General features: G+C 32.0%; 1 protein-coding gene across 6 annotated transcripts in view; it reads left to right on the top strand.

The window, feature by feature from the left end:
- Positions 1 to 9,610, top strand: part of LOC107873474 (probable LRR receptor-like serine/threonine-protein kinase At3g47570) — a 61,520-nt gene extending 51,910 nt beyond the window's left edge. For 2 of the 6 annotated variants that reach the window (XM_047414709.1, XM_047414708.1), the window contains 3 exons: positions 5,702 to 6,989; positions 7,057 to 9,039; positions 9,133 to 9,610. In XM_047414709.1, the coding sequence (XP_047270665.1) occupies positions 6,077 to 6,989; positions 7,057 to 9,039; positions 9,133 to 9,476 (3,240 nt within the window). In that variant the 5' untranslated portion in view covers positions 5,702 to 6,076 and the 3' untranslated portion in view covers positions 9,477 to 9,610. Of the gene's footprint in view, positions 1 to 4,703; positions 6,990 to 7,056; positions 9,040 to 9,132 lie in introns of those variants that run through there. The other 4 variants (XM_047414707.1, XM_047414706.1, XM_047414710.1 and 1 more) reach the window with 3 other exon arrangements.
- The last annotated feature ends 8,818 nt before the right edge of the window (positions 9,611 to 18,428 follow it).

Genomic DNA, 18,428 nt, shown 5'->3' with positions numbered 1-18,428 from the left:
AGAAATATTTTATCTGTCTTAGTATTTCTCCCTAGGTTGCACCTATACTCTTCATGCGAAAGAAAGATGGTTCCCTCCGTATGTGCATAGATTATCGCCAGTTAAACAAGGTCACTATTAAAAATAAATATCCTCTTCCTAGAATTGATGATCTTTTTGACCATCTTTAAGGTGCTAGATGTTTTTCAAAGATAGACCTTCATTTGAAATACCATCAGTTGAAAGTTAGAGAGTTAGACATTCCTAAAACAGCTTTCCAAACCAAATACGATCATTATGAATTCTTATTTATGTCCTTCGGGTTGACTAACGCCCCTGCAACCTTCATGGATCTTATGAATAGGGTGTTCCATCAGTTTCTGGATTTATTTGTCATATTTTTTATTGAAGATGTCTTGATTTATTCTAAGAGTGAGGAAGATCATGTCAATCACCTTCGAATCATCCTCCAGACTTTCAAAGATCATAGGTTTTATGCAAAGTTTTCCAAGTGTGAATTCTTGCTTAATGATATTGCTTTCTTGGGGCATATTGTGTCTAGTGACAGGACTAAGATTGATCCCCAAAAGGTTGAGGCAATGGGAAAATGGCCCAGACCCATGACTCCAACCGACATTCAAAGCTTCTTGGTTTTGGTAGGGTATTACAGAAGGTTCATAGAGAGTTTCTTATCCATAGCTGCACCACTCACTAAGTTGACGTATAAAAAGTTAAAGTTTGTGTGGTCTGACTCCTGTGAGAATAGTTTTGAGAAATTGAAAGACAAGTTGACCACTACACCTATTTTGACTCTTTCATAAGGTATAGAGGGTTTTTTTGTGTATTGTGATGTGTTCCGAGTGGGACTTAAGTGTGTGCTTATGCAGCACGGTAAAGTGATGGCTTATGTGTCTAGGTAGTTAAAAGTGCATGAGAGAAATTACCCCACCCATGAGTTGAAGTTAGCAGTTGTGGTGTTTACGCTTAAAATCCGGTAGCATTATCTCTGTTAGGTATATGTTGATATATTTATTGACCATAAGAGTTTACAGTATATTTTCTTGTAGACAGAATTAAACCTCAAGCAATGACAATGGTAGGAGCTTTCGAAGGATTATGACATGAGCCTGCACTACCATCCGGGGAAGGCAAATATGGTAGTCGATGCCCTCAGAAGGCTATATATGGGTAGCCTTTCATACCTTGAAAAGGGGAAGAGGGAGATGGTAAAGGATATTCACCAGCTTGCAAATCTAGGAGTACGACTCTTGGATTCCAAAGATGGGGGAGTGGTTGTTCATGAGGTAGATAAGTCTTCCCTTTGTGCTGAAGTTAAAGAAAAGCATATTGAAGATCCCATCTTGATGCAGATCAAGAAAGATGTAGGTTAACAGAAGGTGGTGTCTTTTGAAATTGGTGGTGATGGAATTTTGAGATATCAGGGTAGACTATATGTGCCAGATGTTGATGGGTTACGAGAGAGGATCCTTGATGAAGCTCACACGTTGAGGTATGTTGCTCACCCAGGCTCTACTAAGATGTATCATGATCTGAAAACCATATACTGGTGGAATAATATGAAGTGTGATGTGGCTAACTTTTTTGCCAAGTGTTTGAATTGTCAATAAATGAAAGTAGAGCATATGAGGCCAGATGGTACCTCCCAAGAGATATCTTTGCCCTTATGGAAGTGAGAGATGGTTAATATGGACTTTATCATGGGACTTCTGAGGTCCTAAAACTAGTATAATTCTATTTGGGTAATTGTAGACCGGCTAACTAAGTTAGCCCACTTTCGTCCTGTGAGAACCAACTATTCGGGAGATGACTATGCCAAGTTATACATCGAGGAGATAGTTCGTTTGCATAGAGCACCTGTATCCATCATATCTGACAGAGGTACACAATTCTCTTCATAGTTCTGGAGATCTTTTCAAAGGGGTTTATGTACCTAATTGAACCTGAGTACGACTTTCCACCCTCAGAAGGATGGGCAAGCCAAACGTACTATTCAGACCCTTGAAGATATGTTGAGAGCTTGCGTGATTGACTTCAAAGGTAGTTTGGTAGATCACTTGCCATTGATAGAGTTTGCTTATAATAACAGCTACCATACTAGTATTAAGATGGCTCCATTTGAAGCTTTGTATGGAAAAAGATATAGATCACCAATAGGGTGGTATGAAGTGGATGAGACTCAGTTGTTTGGGCCTAATCTTGTTCATCAGGCGATGGAGGATGTGAAAATTATTAGAAAATGACTTAAAACATCCTAGAGTAGACAGAAATCCTATGCCGATGTTCAGAGAAGGGAGCTATAATTTGAAGTTGGTGATTGGGTATTTCTCAAAGTCTCTCCTATGAAGGGAGTTATACGATTCGGGAAGAAAGGTAAGCTAAGTCCTTGCTATATAGGGCCATACCAGATTTTGAGAAGGATAGGTGGAGTTGCATATGAGTTAGAGTTGCCTACAAGTTTGGGTTTTGTTCATCCGATATTTCACATATCCATGTTGAAAAAATATATTGGAGACAATTCATTAGTGTTGCCTGTAGAGGAGGTTAAAGTGATAGACTCTTTATCCTATGAAGAGAATCCTATCGCAATATTAGATCATCAAGTTAGAAAGTTGAGGAGAAAGGAGATAACTTTGGTTAAAGTGTTGTGGAAAAATCAGAAAGTAGAGGAAGCAACTTGGGAATCAGAAGAGGACATGAGAGATATATACCCAGACTTATTTGATCCGGTTAATGACGAAATCGAAGGTACAATCCTTGTCTTATTCTTTTATGGCCTTAGTATGTTTGAAATCATGATTTTCTGTGTTCTGCGTCATCATTCGGGGACGAATAATCTCCAGGGGGGATAATGTAACACCCCGCATCATCCATGAGTTAGCTCGTGATAATATACTCTTAGAGTTAAAGACTGGGAAATTATTTTTTCCTAATTTCAACTTTTCTTCACATAGGAAATTTGAAGCTTTTCGCCGATTTAAGATTCGCCCAAATCCGATACCCGGGCAAGAAATTATGGCTAATTTAAGTCCTAGTCAAAAAACACCATTATTTTTGTGCTTGGCACATCGCGGAGGGGGTCTATTTAACAATTGGGAAATTTCAGTAGCCTAGTACAATTTTAGCGCGTCGTGCTAAAGTTCCAGACCCAACAAGTGGGACAACGCGATGGCTCCGCATCGCGGTGACCCTAAGAATACCATTCGCAATAAGTGGGACAACGCGATGGCTCCGCATCGCGGTGACCCTAAGAATACCATTCGCAATAAGTGGGACAACGCGATGGCTCCGCATCGCGGTGACCCTAAGAATACCATTCGTCAATTTCCAGTGAGCCACCGCGATTGTGGCACGCGCGGTGGCCAATAAAATCGGGCTCCCAGTTATATTTTTTTCCATCTCATTAAGGGTATATGAAGTATTTTCCCCGCCCCCCCCCCCCCCCCCCCCCATTAGCTTAAACATAGGATTATACTCCCAAGTGACCACATTATTTATACTTTCTTCAAAATTCACAAGAACACTCTCTAAGATTTCAAACTAAAAATCCAATTAACTCAAGATTCAACCGTGGGTGTTCAAAACTGAGTGAAGATTTGGAATTCCCAAATCATAGGCTTTAAAATCATCTATCAAATTTCTAAATTTAGGTACGTGGGGTTTATCCTAAAAACTGCATGGGCTTGTAAACACTAGATCATGATTTAAAGATTATCAAGCATGAATTTTAAAGGTGTTTTTGGAATCTATGTTTTAATTATGCATTATAAATGTTTTTATGATATTGTTGATTCGGCCTTGAGGTCTTTCCCCTTTGAATTGATTTACAAGTATATGTATATGTATGAGAACTGAGGTTGAAGATTGTTTGAGAGCACATATTATGAAACCCCTCTCGTATGTTGAATTAAAGATTATGGTTTTGTCGAAAAAGAGTTGAAATGCATGCCTTGTAATTTGAAAGTAGTCTTCTCAGTGTCATAGCAATTGAAACATGATTTAAAAATAATGAGAGGGTGTTTCTTGATGTTACTATGATGTTCTTGTGTTAAAGAGAAAGAAATGCATGTAATTGAAAACCTTGACATGACCACCTTGAATTTTTGAAATGTTGACAAAGAGAGTTTCCTTTCATATGTTTACATGAGTTTTAAAGAATGAGTTTCTTGAAAAGAATTGTTGATATGGTGGTCCTAAATTCCATGTTTTGAGAACAGAGATATAATTTGCAATAAATGGCTCAAAGAATGTGATTTGCAAGTCAATGGTATGACGATACCATATAAATGTATGCCATAACAGAGTTAGAGTTTTTAGAGTATGTTTTCAGAGAATGCATGTCTTAAAGAGTTAAAAATGGGCATAAAGAGAGCTAGGTGGTTGCCTGAAGAGGGTTTGAGTTCAAGTAACTCTTAACCTATAACCCTAATTTGCCGATCCGGGTATATTATTTTACATTGACGACGGCCGTGTGGCGTAGCAGAGTCAGAGACTTCAACCCTTGCGGCACACTTGGGTTCGAGGCTTCCCCGCCGAGTCAATGACGAATTCCATATAGTCCGTGGAATTTAAGAGTTGTAGAGTATACCACCTAGCGCAGAAGTAAAACAAAGAGTGTCACAGAGTTCAGATGATTTTATAGAGTCTTTTAGAAATGCCCATGAGATTTCTTACTATATGATATGTTTATGAAATATTTTAAATTGCTCTCATATACGTTGAATATAAATTATTATGTTGAATTTTATCTGCGTACCAGTACAATTGTATTGAACCCCTACCTCCCAGGTTTGGAGGCTCAGTCTAGGGGTCCAGCTAATCAGTAGAGTATCCAGGGAGAAGTGATCCGTGTAGGGGTGAGCCTTCTTTGTTCCAGAAGGCTGTCATTTCAGATTATGTTATTCCTTTGTTTTGGTCTACTGGGGGCCTTGTCCCAGCTTTTCAGACAGTTGACTTTAGATCATGTAGTAGAGATTTCGCAAACTGTTCTAGAAGTTGTTTAGTTGATTTGGGATTTCATTCCGTATGGTTAAACTGAATCCAGGGTATGACCATGTTTCCGTATTAGATTATAATTCCGCATTTTCTTTTATTATATAAATGTTGTGCATAATTTCTAGAACAGATAGAGTAGAATGTCTGGGCCTTCATGGTTCGGGATGTCCGTCGCGGCCAGGCCTTAGTTTGGGTCGTGACAGAAACAAATGCATCAGTTAAAAGTATTGAGTTACAAAGAACATGAATGTGAATTTGACAAATTCATTCTTCTTTAAACTTTATGTTTTAGGTTCTTGAAAGAAGATATCTTTTATTTTAAAAATATTCATGAACCTATTTACTATTACTTAATTAATGCTCTTCTCCTGGATTAAACTTTTATCCTATAAATAGTGTTTCTTTTGTTTGAAAAGACAAGAACTCAAAAAAAAATACTTTTCCCTTGAAAAATATTTGACAGACATTGATCAAACGGTAAGATCTCCAATGCAAGAATAAAAGAGCAATATTCTTGAAAACTACTTGTCTTGTGGCTTAGTTGAATCTCAAAGATAAAATAGTTATTAATTCTTCCGTTTGCTTGTGGAAGAGTCTCCAACTTTTTTCAAGAAGCGTGTATTATCATGTTGCTAAGCCAAACAAGTTTCATTTTGAATTTCTTGTACAATTATCATTATTATTCTAACAGCTTTTGTTGTTTTAGCAGCAATCAAATCTTATCCTCCTCAGAGACAATGGTGTCTATTTCAGTTCACTCTCCATCCCCTATGCCCCACGTAAGAAAAATAGTCAGAGATCTGTGGTTACAATATAGTTTGTGGTACTGAAAAATTGACACGCTTGTCATACATATTACAACTTCCCTTGTGTATAGGTTATTGGTAATCCAACTTGTAGCTAAAATACATTCCTGAGACTAGACCTCCAAAAGTAGACTGTCTTTCACTAATAAAACTTCTACTACTCGGAATTGACCGACATTTAACAGTATATTTGTATACAATGACTTTGATATCATTAAACAGATCTTCATTATCAATTCTTTGTTTAGACAATAAAGAGAAACCTGCTTGTCATAGTTATGAACAGAGATTGCAGTCTTCTCTTTGTTCTTGCAGTTTTCATTCTGCTCCATGACCATTCATCACTTGCTACAGTTCCTAATATTAGCACAGACAAAGCTGCTCTTCTTGCATTGAAATCTCACGTTTATTCTCACCCTAACAACATTTTGGCAAGAAACTGGTCTTCTTCCAGCACAATTTGCAGCTGGATTGGAATCACATGCAGCTCCCGCAATGATCGAGTCACTGCTCTAGACATTTCTAGCATGCAACTTCATGGTACCATTCCTCCACACCTTGGAAACCTCTCATTTCTTATTTCCCTCAATATCAGAAACAACACATTCTATGGAGATTTGCCTGGAGAGTTGGCTTCTTTGCATAGGTTGAAATTGATTAGTGTCGCAAGGAATAACTTCAATGGATCCATTCCGTCATTTTTAAGTTTGTTACCAAACCTGCGCTCTGTGTACCTCTCAAGCAACCAATTTTCGGGGAAAATTCCTTCTTCCCTTTCCAATCTAACAAAGCTGGAAGTGTTGAGTATAGAGAGCAATTTTCTCGAAGGAGAGATCCCTCGGGAACTCGGTGATCTTCGTCGCCTGACATTCCTAAACCTGCAACTAAACCAGCTTACTGGCTCTGTACCTACGTCAATCTTTAACATTACAGCGATGCAAAATATTGGTCTTACCGCCAACAATCTTAGTGGAAAGCTTCCAACAACTATATGTGACAATCTTCCAAACTTGGAAGGGCTTTACCTCTCATTTAACTCCATAGATGGAGTTATTCCACCAAACCTGGAGAAATGCAGAAAGCTTCAAACACTGTCATTAGGGAAAAATAAGTTTTTTGGAACTGTACCAAGAGAGCTAGCCAACTTAACAGCTCTTACAAGGTTATCTCTTGCAGCTCTACATTTGGAAGGTAGTATTATAATTCCTTTTCTCTCTTCCCCCAAACTGTCACTCATATATTTCCCGAAATTTGACAGGAGAGATACCTTTGGAGCTAGGTAATCTTAAGAAACTACAGCGGCTTACATTATCCCAGAATAAATTTATTGGTTCTGTCCCTGCAAGCATTTTCAACATGTCAGCACTGCAGCTCATAGATCTTGTAGAAAACAAGCTATCAGGTATTCTACCCTTAGATTTAGGTCGTGGAATGCCAAACCTAGAAGTATTTTACTGCGCATTAAATAATTTGAGTGGTTCTATCTCTGCTTCAATATCAAATTCTTCAAGACTCAAAATACTTGATCTCTCATACAACAGTTTCACAGGTCATATTCCTGAATCAGTTGGCAACTTAGAATACCTTCAGTTTCTGAACTTGCAACTGAATAATTTTTTCAGCGATTCAACATTCAGCTTCCTTTCATCATTAACAAACTGTAGGAATTTACGAGTACTCTGGTTTGGCAATAATCCATTGGATGGTGTTTTTCCTGCATCCGTTGGTAATTTATCCTCTTCCTTGCAAAGTTTTGAAGCAGAAGGTTGTAAACTGAAGGGTGTCATTCGTCAAGAGATTGGTAATCTTAGTGGAGTCATGCGTATAAGTCTGTATAACAATGAGTTGACTGGACATATTCCAAGTACTCTCCAAGGCATGTTGAACCTTCAAGAACTTTACCTACAAAGCAACAAGATAGGAGGAACAATACCAGATATTATGTGCAGTTTAAAGAATCTTGGTGCATTAGACTTGTCAAGAAATCAGTTTTCTGGTTCAGTGCTACCATGCTTAGGGAATGTCACTAGTTTGAGGAAACTTTATCTAGCTTACAACAGGCTTAATTCAACATTACCTGCAAGCTTGGGGAGCCTTCAAGACCTCATTGAATTCAATGTTTCATCCAATTTATTGAGTGGACAAATTCCACTTGAGAGTGGAAAGTTCAAGGCTGCAACACTCATTGATCTGTCAAAAAATTATTTTTCTGGTAAGATTCCTAGTACTCTAGGGGGTCTAGATAGATTGGTTAATCTTTCACTGGCACATAATAGATTAGATGGGCCTATACCAGATTCATTTGGCAAAATGTTGGCATTGGAATTCTTGGATTTGAGCTATAACAATCTTAGTGGTGAAATTCCAAAGTCATTAGAAGCTCTTGTGTATCTGAAATACCTGAACTTCTCATTCAATAAACTTAGTGGTGAGATTCCCACTGGTGGTCCTTTTGCAAATGCGACTGGTAAATCTTTTTTGTCCAATGATGCACTCTGTGGGGATTCTAAGTATAATGTGTCACTGTGTGCCATCCAATCTATCAAGAGGAAAAAGACAATCTTGATTTTGTACGTCATTTTGGGAGGAGGAGTGTTATTTCTTGTATTAACCCTCGCATATGTATTTGTAAGATTACAAAAGATAAAGAAGAATACAGGTCAAGCAAATGTCTCTCTAGGGAAAGGGCATAAAAGAATTTCTTATTATGAACTTGAACAGGCAACAGGAGGATTCAATGAAAGCAACTTGATTGGTAATGGGAGCATTAGCATGGTCTACAAAGGAATACTTAAGGATGGTACTCTTTTGGCAGTAAAGGTATTCAACATGCAATTGGAGGGTGCATTCAAAAGTTTTGACACAGAATGTAAGATACTCCGCAACCTTCGCCACAGAAATCTGACCAAAGTTATCACCAGCTGCTCCAACCTTGATTTCAAGGCCTTAGTGTTGGAGTACATGCCCAATGGGACACTTGATAAATGGTTATATTCTCACAACTTGTTCTTGAGTTTATTGCAGAGATTAGATATAATGATAGATGTTGCATCTGCAATGGACTATCTCCACAATGGCTATTCAACACCAGTGGTGCATTGTGACTTGAAGCCAAGCAATGTCTTGCTAGATCAATCCATGGTTGGTCATGTCAGTGATTTTGGCATTGCAAAATTGGTAGGTCCAGGAGTGGCTTTTGTTCAGACAGGGACAATTGCAACCATAGGATACATTGCTCCAGGTATATTTAACTTTTTAAAAGTGTCTTGTATTGTTTTGGCATATTCCATTTTAAGTAGGAAGCTTTTATGATCATTTTCGGCCATGATTGCAGAGTATGGACAAGATGGAATAGTATCCACGAGTTGTGATGTTTATAGTTTTGGCATCCTGATGATGGAGACGTTCATGAGAACAAGACCAAGTGATGAAATATTTACCGGAGACTTGAGCATACTACGTTGGGTTACTGATTCCTTTCCGGGTGAGATTCATAAGGTGGTGGATTCTAATTTGGTACTGCCAGGGGATGAACAAATTGACGCAAAGATGCAATGTTTGTTATCCATTATGAAATTAGCATTGAACTGCACTTTAGGGACACCTGATGAAAGAATTTGCATGAAAGATGCTTTTTCAACACTGAAAAAGATTAGGCTTCAGCTTGTCAGTAGCTAGGTGAATCGGACCATCTGCTCTTGTTTGTTACTTAATTTACCTATGCCTATATTACTCTTTCAATTTTTCTCAAGTTCTTAATGTTAGAGTGGGTAAAAGTCCCATATTGGTTGGGGAATGGACTGTTGGTTTACTTATTTGGATTGAGCTATCTTTTGAGGTTGAGTTAGACCCAAGATCTATTCTTTATATAGTATCAGAGTCAGGTCCATCCCCGTTTGGCTCCAAGTCCACGCACCAGGGTAGGTCAGATGCCCCTGGGCGTGAAGGGGGTATTACAGTGGGTAAACCTATCTTTATAATAATATGTAGGTAATAGATGTAGATAAAACGATACAATTATGGATAGGATATATATCAAAACAATTATTAGACAATGGTATAAATAAAACAGATACACTAGAATATATAGAAAGAACACTAATAGGAACAACAAAATTATGGTTTTAAAATTTAACTGAAGAAAGTAAAAAGGTATTAAGGGCTGATAAAAAAACAGAAGGAACAATAGTAATTAAACTAATACCTATAAACATATTGAAAAAATATGAAATAGCTAGAAGAGATGAATTTAGCATTATGGCAACAGAAGAAGAAGAAGAACAAAACAAAGAAAAAGATACAAATAGAAATTTAATGTTAAAACTAGCACTATGTGATATTTGCTATATAGATGAATATACGTGTGCATTTAAAGAATACTACTATAAGGGAACATACAATACAGAAAAAAGTAAAGAAGTAAGAAGATTATATTTTAGTAAATTATCTGAACCATTTAGTTCAAAAATAATAAAAAGTTGGGATGAACCAAAAATAGTAGATACCCTAGAAGCAAGAATAAAATTTCTACAACAATGGTATAGGATTATATGCGAAAAATACAGAGAAGAAATAGAAATGAAAAAAACATTAATAAGAAATTTAGCATATTGCAACGATAAAATAGCACCTCAATTTGGATGTGAAAAAAATATTATAAGAAAAGAAAAAGACACTAGAAATATAAGAAATACAAAAAAATCAAAATATAAGTATAAGAAACCAAGAAAAAGATATTATGTAAAAAATTATAAATATAAAAGACCATATAGGAGAAATAAATCTATAAAAGAATGTACTTGTTATAATTGTGGAAAACTAGGACATTTAGCTAGAGATTGTAAAATGCCTAAAGACCCAAAAAAGAAACAAATATCAGAAATAAAGATAGAAAATGCAGAATATATGCAAATAGATTATATAGATTATGAATTAGAAAGTGACGATAGTATATATAAAATTTTGGAAAATGAAACAGAATAAATAGATAGTAAATCAGATGAATCAAATGACTAAAAAAGATATAAAAATAATAACAAAGGAAGAATATTTAAATGAAGAAGGAACAGATCATAAAATAATATTTGATAATAATATATTTGATGAAATAAAAGCAAAAGAATTAGATTTAAGTGTGAAAATTTTTTTAAAACACCAACAATAAAAAACATATTTAGTAGACAAAAAGAAGAATACTACGTAGTAAGCCAAAAAAAACATTACACTGTAGATATGCAAAAGAAAGAGCTAGTATACCACTAGTAATAAAAATAATAATTAATAAAGAAATAAATGATATATAAAGTAAAGACCCAATAAAATACGTACACCTTCAAGGAACGGAAATATTAATGTTTTAGAGAAGTAATAGATACACCAATAGAATTATATTTAGCAGATGATAGAATTATAAAATCAATAGAAAAAAGTATAATAACTGCAATAAGAGAAAATTTAATATACCAAAAATTTAAATTTATAATAAGTGTGAATTAGTCAGTAGCAATAACAGATAAAAACATAGATAAATCATTAGTATTATATTGAAAAATATCAGGAATAGAATTAACCCCAGGAAGTAAAATATTTGCAGCAAGATATAAAAATCTATATGTATTAACAACAAAACATAAAATAACGGGAAAAAATAAAATAAATATAACACAAATAGAAAGTTCTTTTGAACAATTTATAAAAACAATTGATAACAATGATTATAGTTACAAAGACATAGATATAGAAGAAGATTTAGAAATAATAAATGATAGAATAAGCACAACAAAAAGAATAGCTTTTGAAAAACCAGAATCATTAAGATCATTGAAAAGAATAAATTATGAAATAACTTCAACAGCTAATTTAACTCAATATTATATTACGGGAACAATAAATGAAAAAGAATATTTAATACTCCTAATATTTTATTCAACAGTTAATTTAACTCAATATTATATAATGGGAACAATAAATGAAAAAAATATTTAATACTCCTAAATACAGGACAAGAAGAAAACCATATAGCAAAATACCTAGTGAAAAATGAGGAAATAAAATATAATAGTAATATATGCCCCGATCTACTAAGAAGTTTAATAACTATTAAAGATTCAGCAGAAAAGGAAATAATAATAGGAATTAGAAAAATAAAAATAGTATTTGAAATAAAGAAAAATATGCAAAAAGCAGACATAATATTAAGAATAAAATGGTTAGAACAAGTAAAACCCTACAATATAGAACATACACAACTAACCATAACCTACAATAAGGAAAGATTATTAATAAAAAGAGCTTTAACATGAAAATATATGTACTTATGAAAATAATAGTAGAAGGATATTATAATAGATATTATACACCTATGATAGATACAAGAGCAGAAGCCAACTTATGTAGATATAATTGTTTACCAGAAGACAAATGGGACAAGCCAAAAATACCAATAGTAGTCAAAGGATTTAATAACGAAGTAAGCTTAATTACCTATAAAGCTAGAAATATAAAAGTACAAGTATGGGATAGGATATTAACAATAGAAGAGATCTATAATTATGAACTAACATCAAAAGATATGCTTTTAGGAATGTCGTTTTTAGATAAACTAGACCCACATATAATAACTAAAACACACTAGTGGTTTATAACACCGTGTAAACAAAAGGTAAGAGCAAAAATAGCTATTAATAAAATAAGAAAGAAAACTGATTGGATAAAAAGAAGTGAAAAAATCACACAAAAATTAGAAAATATAAAAAATACTGAAGATACAATAGAATTAGTTATATTTTCAATAAATAAAGAAGAAATTACTATATTTTTAATAGATAAGGTAGAAATAATAAAGAAAAAATTAAGACAACTATATAGTGAAGATCCATTAAAAGAATGGAAAAAATATAAGACTACTGTAAGAATTGAGCTAATAGATAAAAATAGTATAATAACCCAAAAATCATTAACATATAACTTTGATGATTTAAAAGAATTCAAAATGCATATAGATGAATTATTAGAAAGACAATATATACAAAAAAGTAATAGTAAACACAATAGCCCAGCATTTATAGTAAATAAACACAGTGAACAAAAAAAGAGGAAAAAATAGAATGGTTATTGATTATAGAAACCTAAATGCAAAAACTATGACATATAATTATCCAATACCAAATAAGATATTAAAAATAAGACAGATACAAGGATATAATTATTTTAATAAGTTCGATTGTAAGTCAGGATTTTACCATTTAAAGTTAGAAGAAGAATCTAAAAAATTAACTGCATTTATAGTACCACAAGGATTTTACGAATGGAATGTATTACCATTTGGATATAAAAATGCACCGGGTAGATATTAACATTTTATGGATAATTATTTCAAACAGTTACCTAATTTTATAGTATACATAGATGATATATAATTATATACAAAAACTAAAGAGGAACATTTAAAAATATTAAAATAATTTACATATATGATAGAAAAATCAGGAATAAGTTTAAGTAAAAAGAAAGCTGAGATTATGAAAATCAGATAGAGTTTTTAGGAATACAAATAGATAAAAGTGGAGTAAAAATTCAACAACATATAGTACAAAAAATAATAAATTCAAAAGAAGAATTAGATACAAAAAAAAATTACAATCATTTTTAGGATTAGTAAACCAAGAGAATAGATACCAAAATTAGCAGAAAACCTAAGCCATTACAGAAAAAAAAAAGATGTAGAGTATAATTACAACAAAGAAGATAAAAAAAAAGTTTCAAAAATAAAAATACTTTGTACAGAATTACCAAAACTACAATTTCCAGAGGAAAAAAAAATTTACATATATAGTAGAAGCAGATGCAAGTGAATATAATTATGGAGGAGTACTTAAATATAGATTTGAAGAAGAAAAATTAGAACATCATTGTAGATACTACTCAGGAACGTTTAATGAAACAGAAATAAATAGAAAATAATTACGTTCATTATATAAATGTTTATTAGCATTTGAGCCATATATTGTATATAATAAGTTTATTGTACGAACAGATAATACACATGTACGATGGTGGTTAACAAGAAAAATACAAAATTCAGTTACAACGAAGGAAATTAGGAGATTAGTATTGAATATATTAAATTTTACGTTTACAATTGAAGTAATCAGTACTAACAAAAATGTTATTGCAAATTACATATCAAGACAAAGTTACACAGACTGATATAATAGAAGATGATACTTTAGAAAAGATACTCAAAACCCTAACTACACTTTCACTGAAAGTGGACAGTATGGATGATGAAATAGAAAAGCTAAAGACTAATGAAGTCAAACTGATGTCTGAAGCTATGACTCAGATAACTCAGCAGTGCGCAGAGCTATGTCAATCGGAAGACAGTAAAATTCCAGAGATAAAAGGAGACATTGGGACACTCCATAAAACCCATAACGTTTATCAAGCTACAACTGCAGGTACAAGCAAAGGAGTTAATGGACAAAGATATCAGAACATGAACATGAACAATATATTTGAAAAACCATTTATAACAAACATACAAAAAGACCTCTTGTTCATACCCCCACAAACTACCACATATCGATAAAGTTTAAACCAAGATAAAAAAAGCCTATAACTATATAACTCGAGCATACATAGAAAATATCCACAAAATACAGACTCACCTAAACCTTAGACCCAGAGCCACAAATATCCAAGAACCAAACACAGACAATATAACCCAAAAACTACAAGGTTACAACAAGTTAATCGCATTACCAAAATCTAACCCAAATTTAGTTAAAACCTATTTCAGTTATGGACTATTAAATACCATATATACCCAAGAAGGAGATGAACTAACAGTTATACCAGAATTATATAGAGCATTCGCCACTTATAAAAAAATAAACAAAGAAAATCTATTTTTTATAAAGTTTTATACTGCACCAGCAGTGATATCATATGACGAAATTAAACCAGTTATACAAGTTGTAAAAATAAGATTAACTAGAGATATGATTATACCGGAAGATATTGTTCAATAGCCAAAGATACCTAAAGTTGAGATACCTGATTTTTATATAAATAAGCGAACTATAGGAATAGCTACAATTATTCAAGAACTAGCAAAAAATTATCTCAATGGAAATCCCATATGGAGCTACTATTCGAGAGAACAATTAATGATCTATTCAAATTCAAGGAAGCAACGACAGTCTGATATGGAAGAATTTAAACAATGGATTATGACGTTGCTGAATCCAGAAAAACAATCATCTACAAAGGCAATTAAAAAGAAATTTATTTCAAAAAATTATTAACCAGATATTACAAATTAATAGGACACAAATGTCCAGACCACCAATGCTCAAAATGCCATGGAGAAAATAATGTGATCCCTGAAGTTCAACTAGAATAAAAGAAGATAAGGACGTCAATTGGAAGATAGAAAGATAGCAATGGAGTAATGGAGGAATAAAGACAAAATAAAAGAGACAAGATAGTAAAAGTTATGAAAGAAGATTTATTAAAGAAAGTGACATGTGAATAGTTTTCTTGACTTTAGATACGTAAATTATAGCATTTATTAGTTTTTGATAAGCTTTCTGACTTTTCTTTGGCAAAGTGCCATTATTGTATAGCTTTAGTCTTTATTTATTTTGTCTTTTTGTAGAATAGTCTTAAGATTTTTTGTAAAGTCTTTTGTAAAGATAACAAGTGTAAAGTAGGAACAGTATAATAGTATACACGTTTTCTCCTTTTTAGGTTATAAATAGCAGAAGCATTTGCTAAGTTACGACAAGTCTTTCTACTGAGAGCAAGTCTTCTTGTATACAAAAAATATTCTCTCATATAATAAAAAGAGATATTCAGTTTTACACTAAGCTATGGATGAGCAAAGCACAAATTTATCATACCTACTAGAACAACTATTTTCATTTATAATTATGAATAGCCAAATTCATAAATTCCTGACAATCATGATATAATAAAATAAGATCATATTAGTTACTTTATAGTAGAATTATTTGAATAATAGCATGTTAAGAAGTTTATTAGCAAAGTGGAAAAGGAGAAAAATTCTCAAGAACTATGTCATCCTAAAGGTGAAACCGGTGAGGCAAAGAAGCCATGATAGGGGAGTAACAAGAGTAGAGGCATTGTTTAGGGAAAAAGTACCCAGATTACCATGCTAATAGTGACCGAAAAATATGTTATTTAAGAATAATCTAGTATATAGTGATCTAAGATGACCATATTTTGTTATGTATATGATTGGAGGAAATATTTTAAAAATAGCATCATATGAAGAATGAATATTTACTTATCTGATGAGATGATAGATAAATTTAAAATACTTGTTTTGTATATACTTAAGGATATAGAAATAGTAGATATAAGAAAAATTATATATGAAAAGGTATTTCATTTTAATGAAGAGTTATTAAGTTCTATAGAAAACCTACACTTATATAATGATAGCTACTGCTCATATTTAGATAGTTATTATTCAGACGGATATTATACAGATTAAAAAATAATAGAATATATTAGAAAAGTTAGAGAAAAATAAAGTTGGCTATATGAAGAAATTAATTATAGGAATCGGCTTAAAGGAGAAAAAAGACAATTAGAAGAAAAATTACTTAGAATAAAATTAACCTTAGAAAAATGAGATACAAATGATAGTTTATATAATACTATAAATAAACAACAAATGATAATGGATCACATAGATAACATAGAATTACATATCAAATATAGTACGATTAGAATAAGTTATTACACAGAAATTTGTAAAATTACAACTACTATAGGATAAAATGATAAACTACGAATACTTTGAATATTGGAGAAAAGATATGGAGCAAATAAGATTAATAGAAACACTTATGAAAAAAATCTACTTGACTACATAAAACTAGAAATATGGAACATAGAAATGCTATGACATAGCATTTCAACAAACATAAGTTATCCACACTATCCGTACCCCCCTATAATTTCCTTTATTTCAACTTCTATTTTTATTTTTCTAACTCCTATTATTATTTCCCTTTCTGCTGAATCATAGCTATTAAACTTCTTGGTAGATCTGGGCATATATTACTATTAGATTTTATTTCTTCATTTTTCACTAGGTATTTCGCTATATGGTTTTCTTCTTGTCCTGTATTTAGGAGTATTAAATATTTTTTTCATTTATTGTTCCCGTTATATAATATTGAGTTAAATTAACTGTTGAAGTTATTTCATAATTTGTTCTTTTCGATGATCCTAATGATTCTGGTTTTTCAAAAGCTATTCTTTTTGTTGTGCTTATTCTATCATTTATTATTTCTAAATCTTCTTCTATATCTCTGTCTTTGTAACTATAATTGTTTTTACAAATTGTTCAAAAGGTCTTTCTATTTGTATTTTATTTATTTTATTTTTTCCCGTTATTTTATGTTTTGTTGTTAATATATATAGATTTTTACATCTTACCGTAAATATTTTACTTCCTGGGGTTAGTTATATTCCTAATATTTTCTAATATAATACTAATGATTTATCTAAATTTTTATCTGTTATTGCTATTGAATAATTCACACTTATTATAAATTTAAATTTTTGGTATATTAAATTTTCTCTTATAGCAGTTATTATACTTTTTTCTATTGGTTTTATAATTCTATCATCTGCTAAATATAATTTTATTGGTGTATCTAATCCTTCTCTAAAACATGCTTTTATTAATATTTCCGTTCCTCCAAGGTGTACGTATTTTATTGGGTCTTTACTTTTTATATCATTTATTTCTTTATTAATTATTGTTTTTGTTACTGGTGGTATACTAGTTCTACCTTTTGCATATCTACTGTCTATTACTATTTTTTTTTGGCTTACTACGTAGTATTTTTCTTTTCGTCTACTAAATATGTTTTTTATTGTTGGTATTTTAAATATTTTTTCTACACTTAAATTTAATTCTTTTTCTTTTATTTTTCAAATATATTATTATCAAATATTATTTTCTGGTCTGTTCCTTCTTCATTTAAATATTCTTCCTTTGTTATTATTTTTATATCTTCTGCAGTCATTTGATTTATCTAAATCACTATCCATTTCATTATCTATTTCATTCTCAAAAATTTCATATATACTATCTTCACTTTCTAATTCGTAATCTGTATAATCTATTTGCATATATTCTGTATTTTCTATCTTTATTTTTTATATTTGTTTCTTTTTTTTGGTCTTTAGGCATTTTACAATCTCTAGCTAAATTTTCTAGTTTTCCACAATTATAACAAGTACATTCTTTTATAGATTTCTTTCTCCTATATGGTCTTTTATATTTATAATTTTTTACATAATATCTTTTTCTTGGTTTCTTATACTTATATTTTGATTTTTTGTATTTCATATATTTCTTTTGTCTTTTTCTTTTCTTATAATATTTTTCTTCACATCCAAATTGAGGTGCTATTTTATCCTTGCAACATGCTAAATTTCTTATTAATGTTTTTTTCATTTTTATTTCTTCTCTGTATTTTTCACATATAATCCTATATCATTGTTATAGAAATTTTATTCTTGCTCCTAGGGTATCTACTATTTTTGCTTCATCCCAACTCTTTTTTTTTTTAACTAAATGGT

Source organism: Capsicum annuum, chromosome 6 (genome assembly GCF_002878395.1).
Source record: "Capsicum annuum cultivar UCD-10X-F1 chromosome 6, UCD10Xv1.1, whole genome shotgun sequence".
Lineage (NCBI taxonomy): Eukaryota > Viridiplantae > Streptophyta > Magnoliopsida > Solanales > Solanaceae > Capsicum > Capsicum annuum.
The sequence above is the reverse complement of the archived record's forward strand: the minus strand, read 5'-3'. Positions and strand labels throughout refer to the sequence as shown.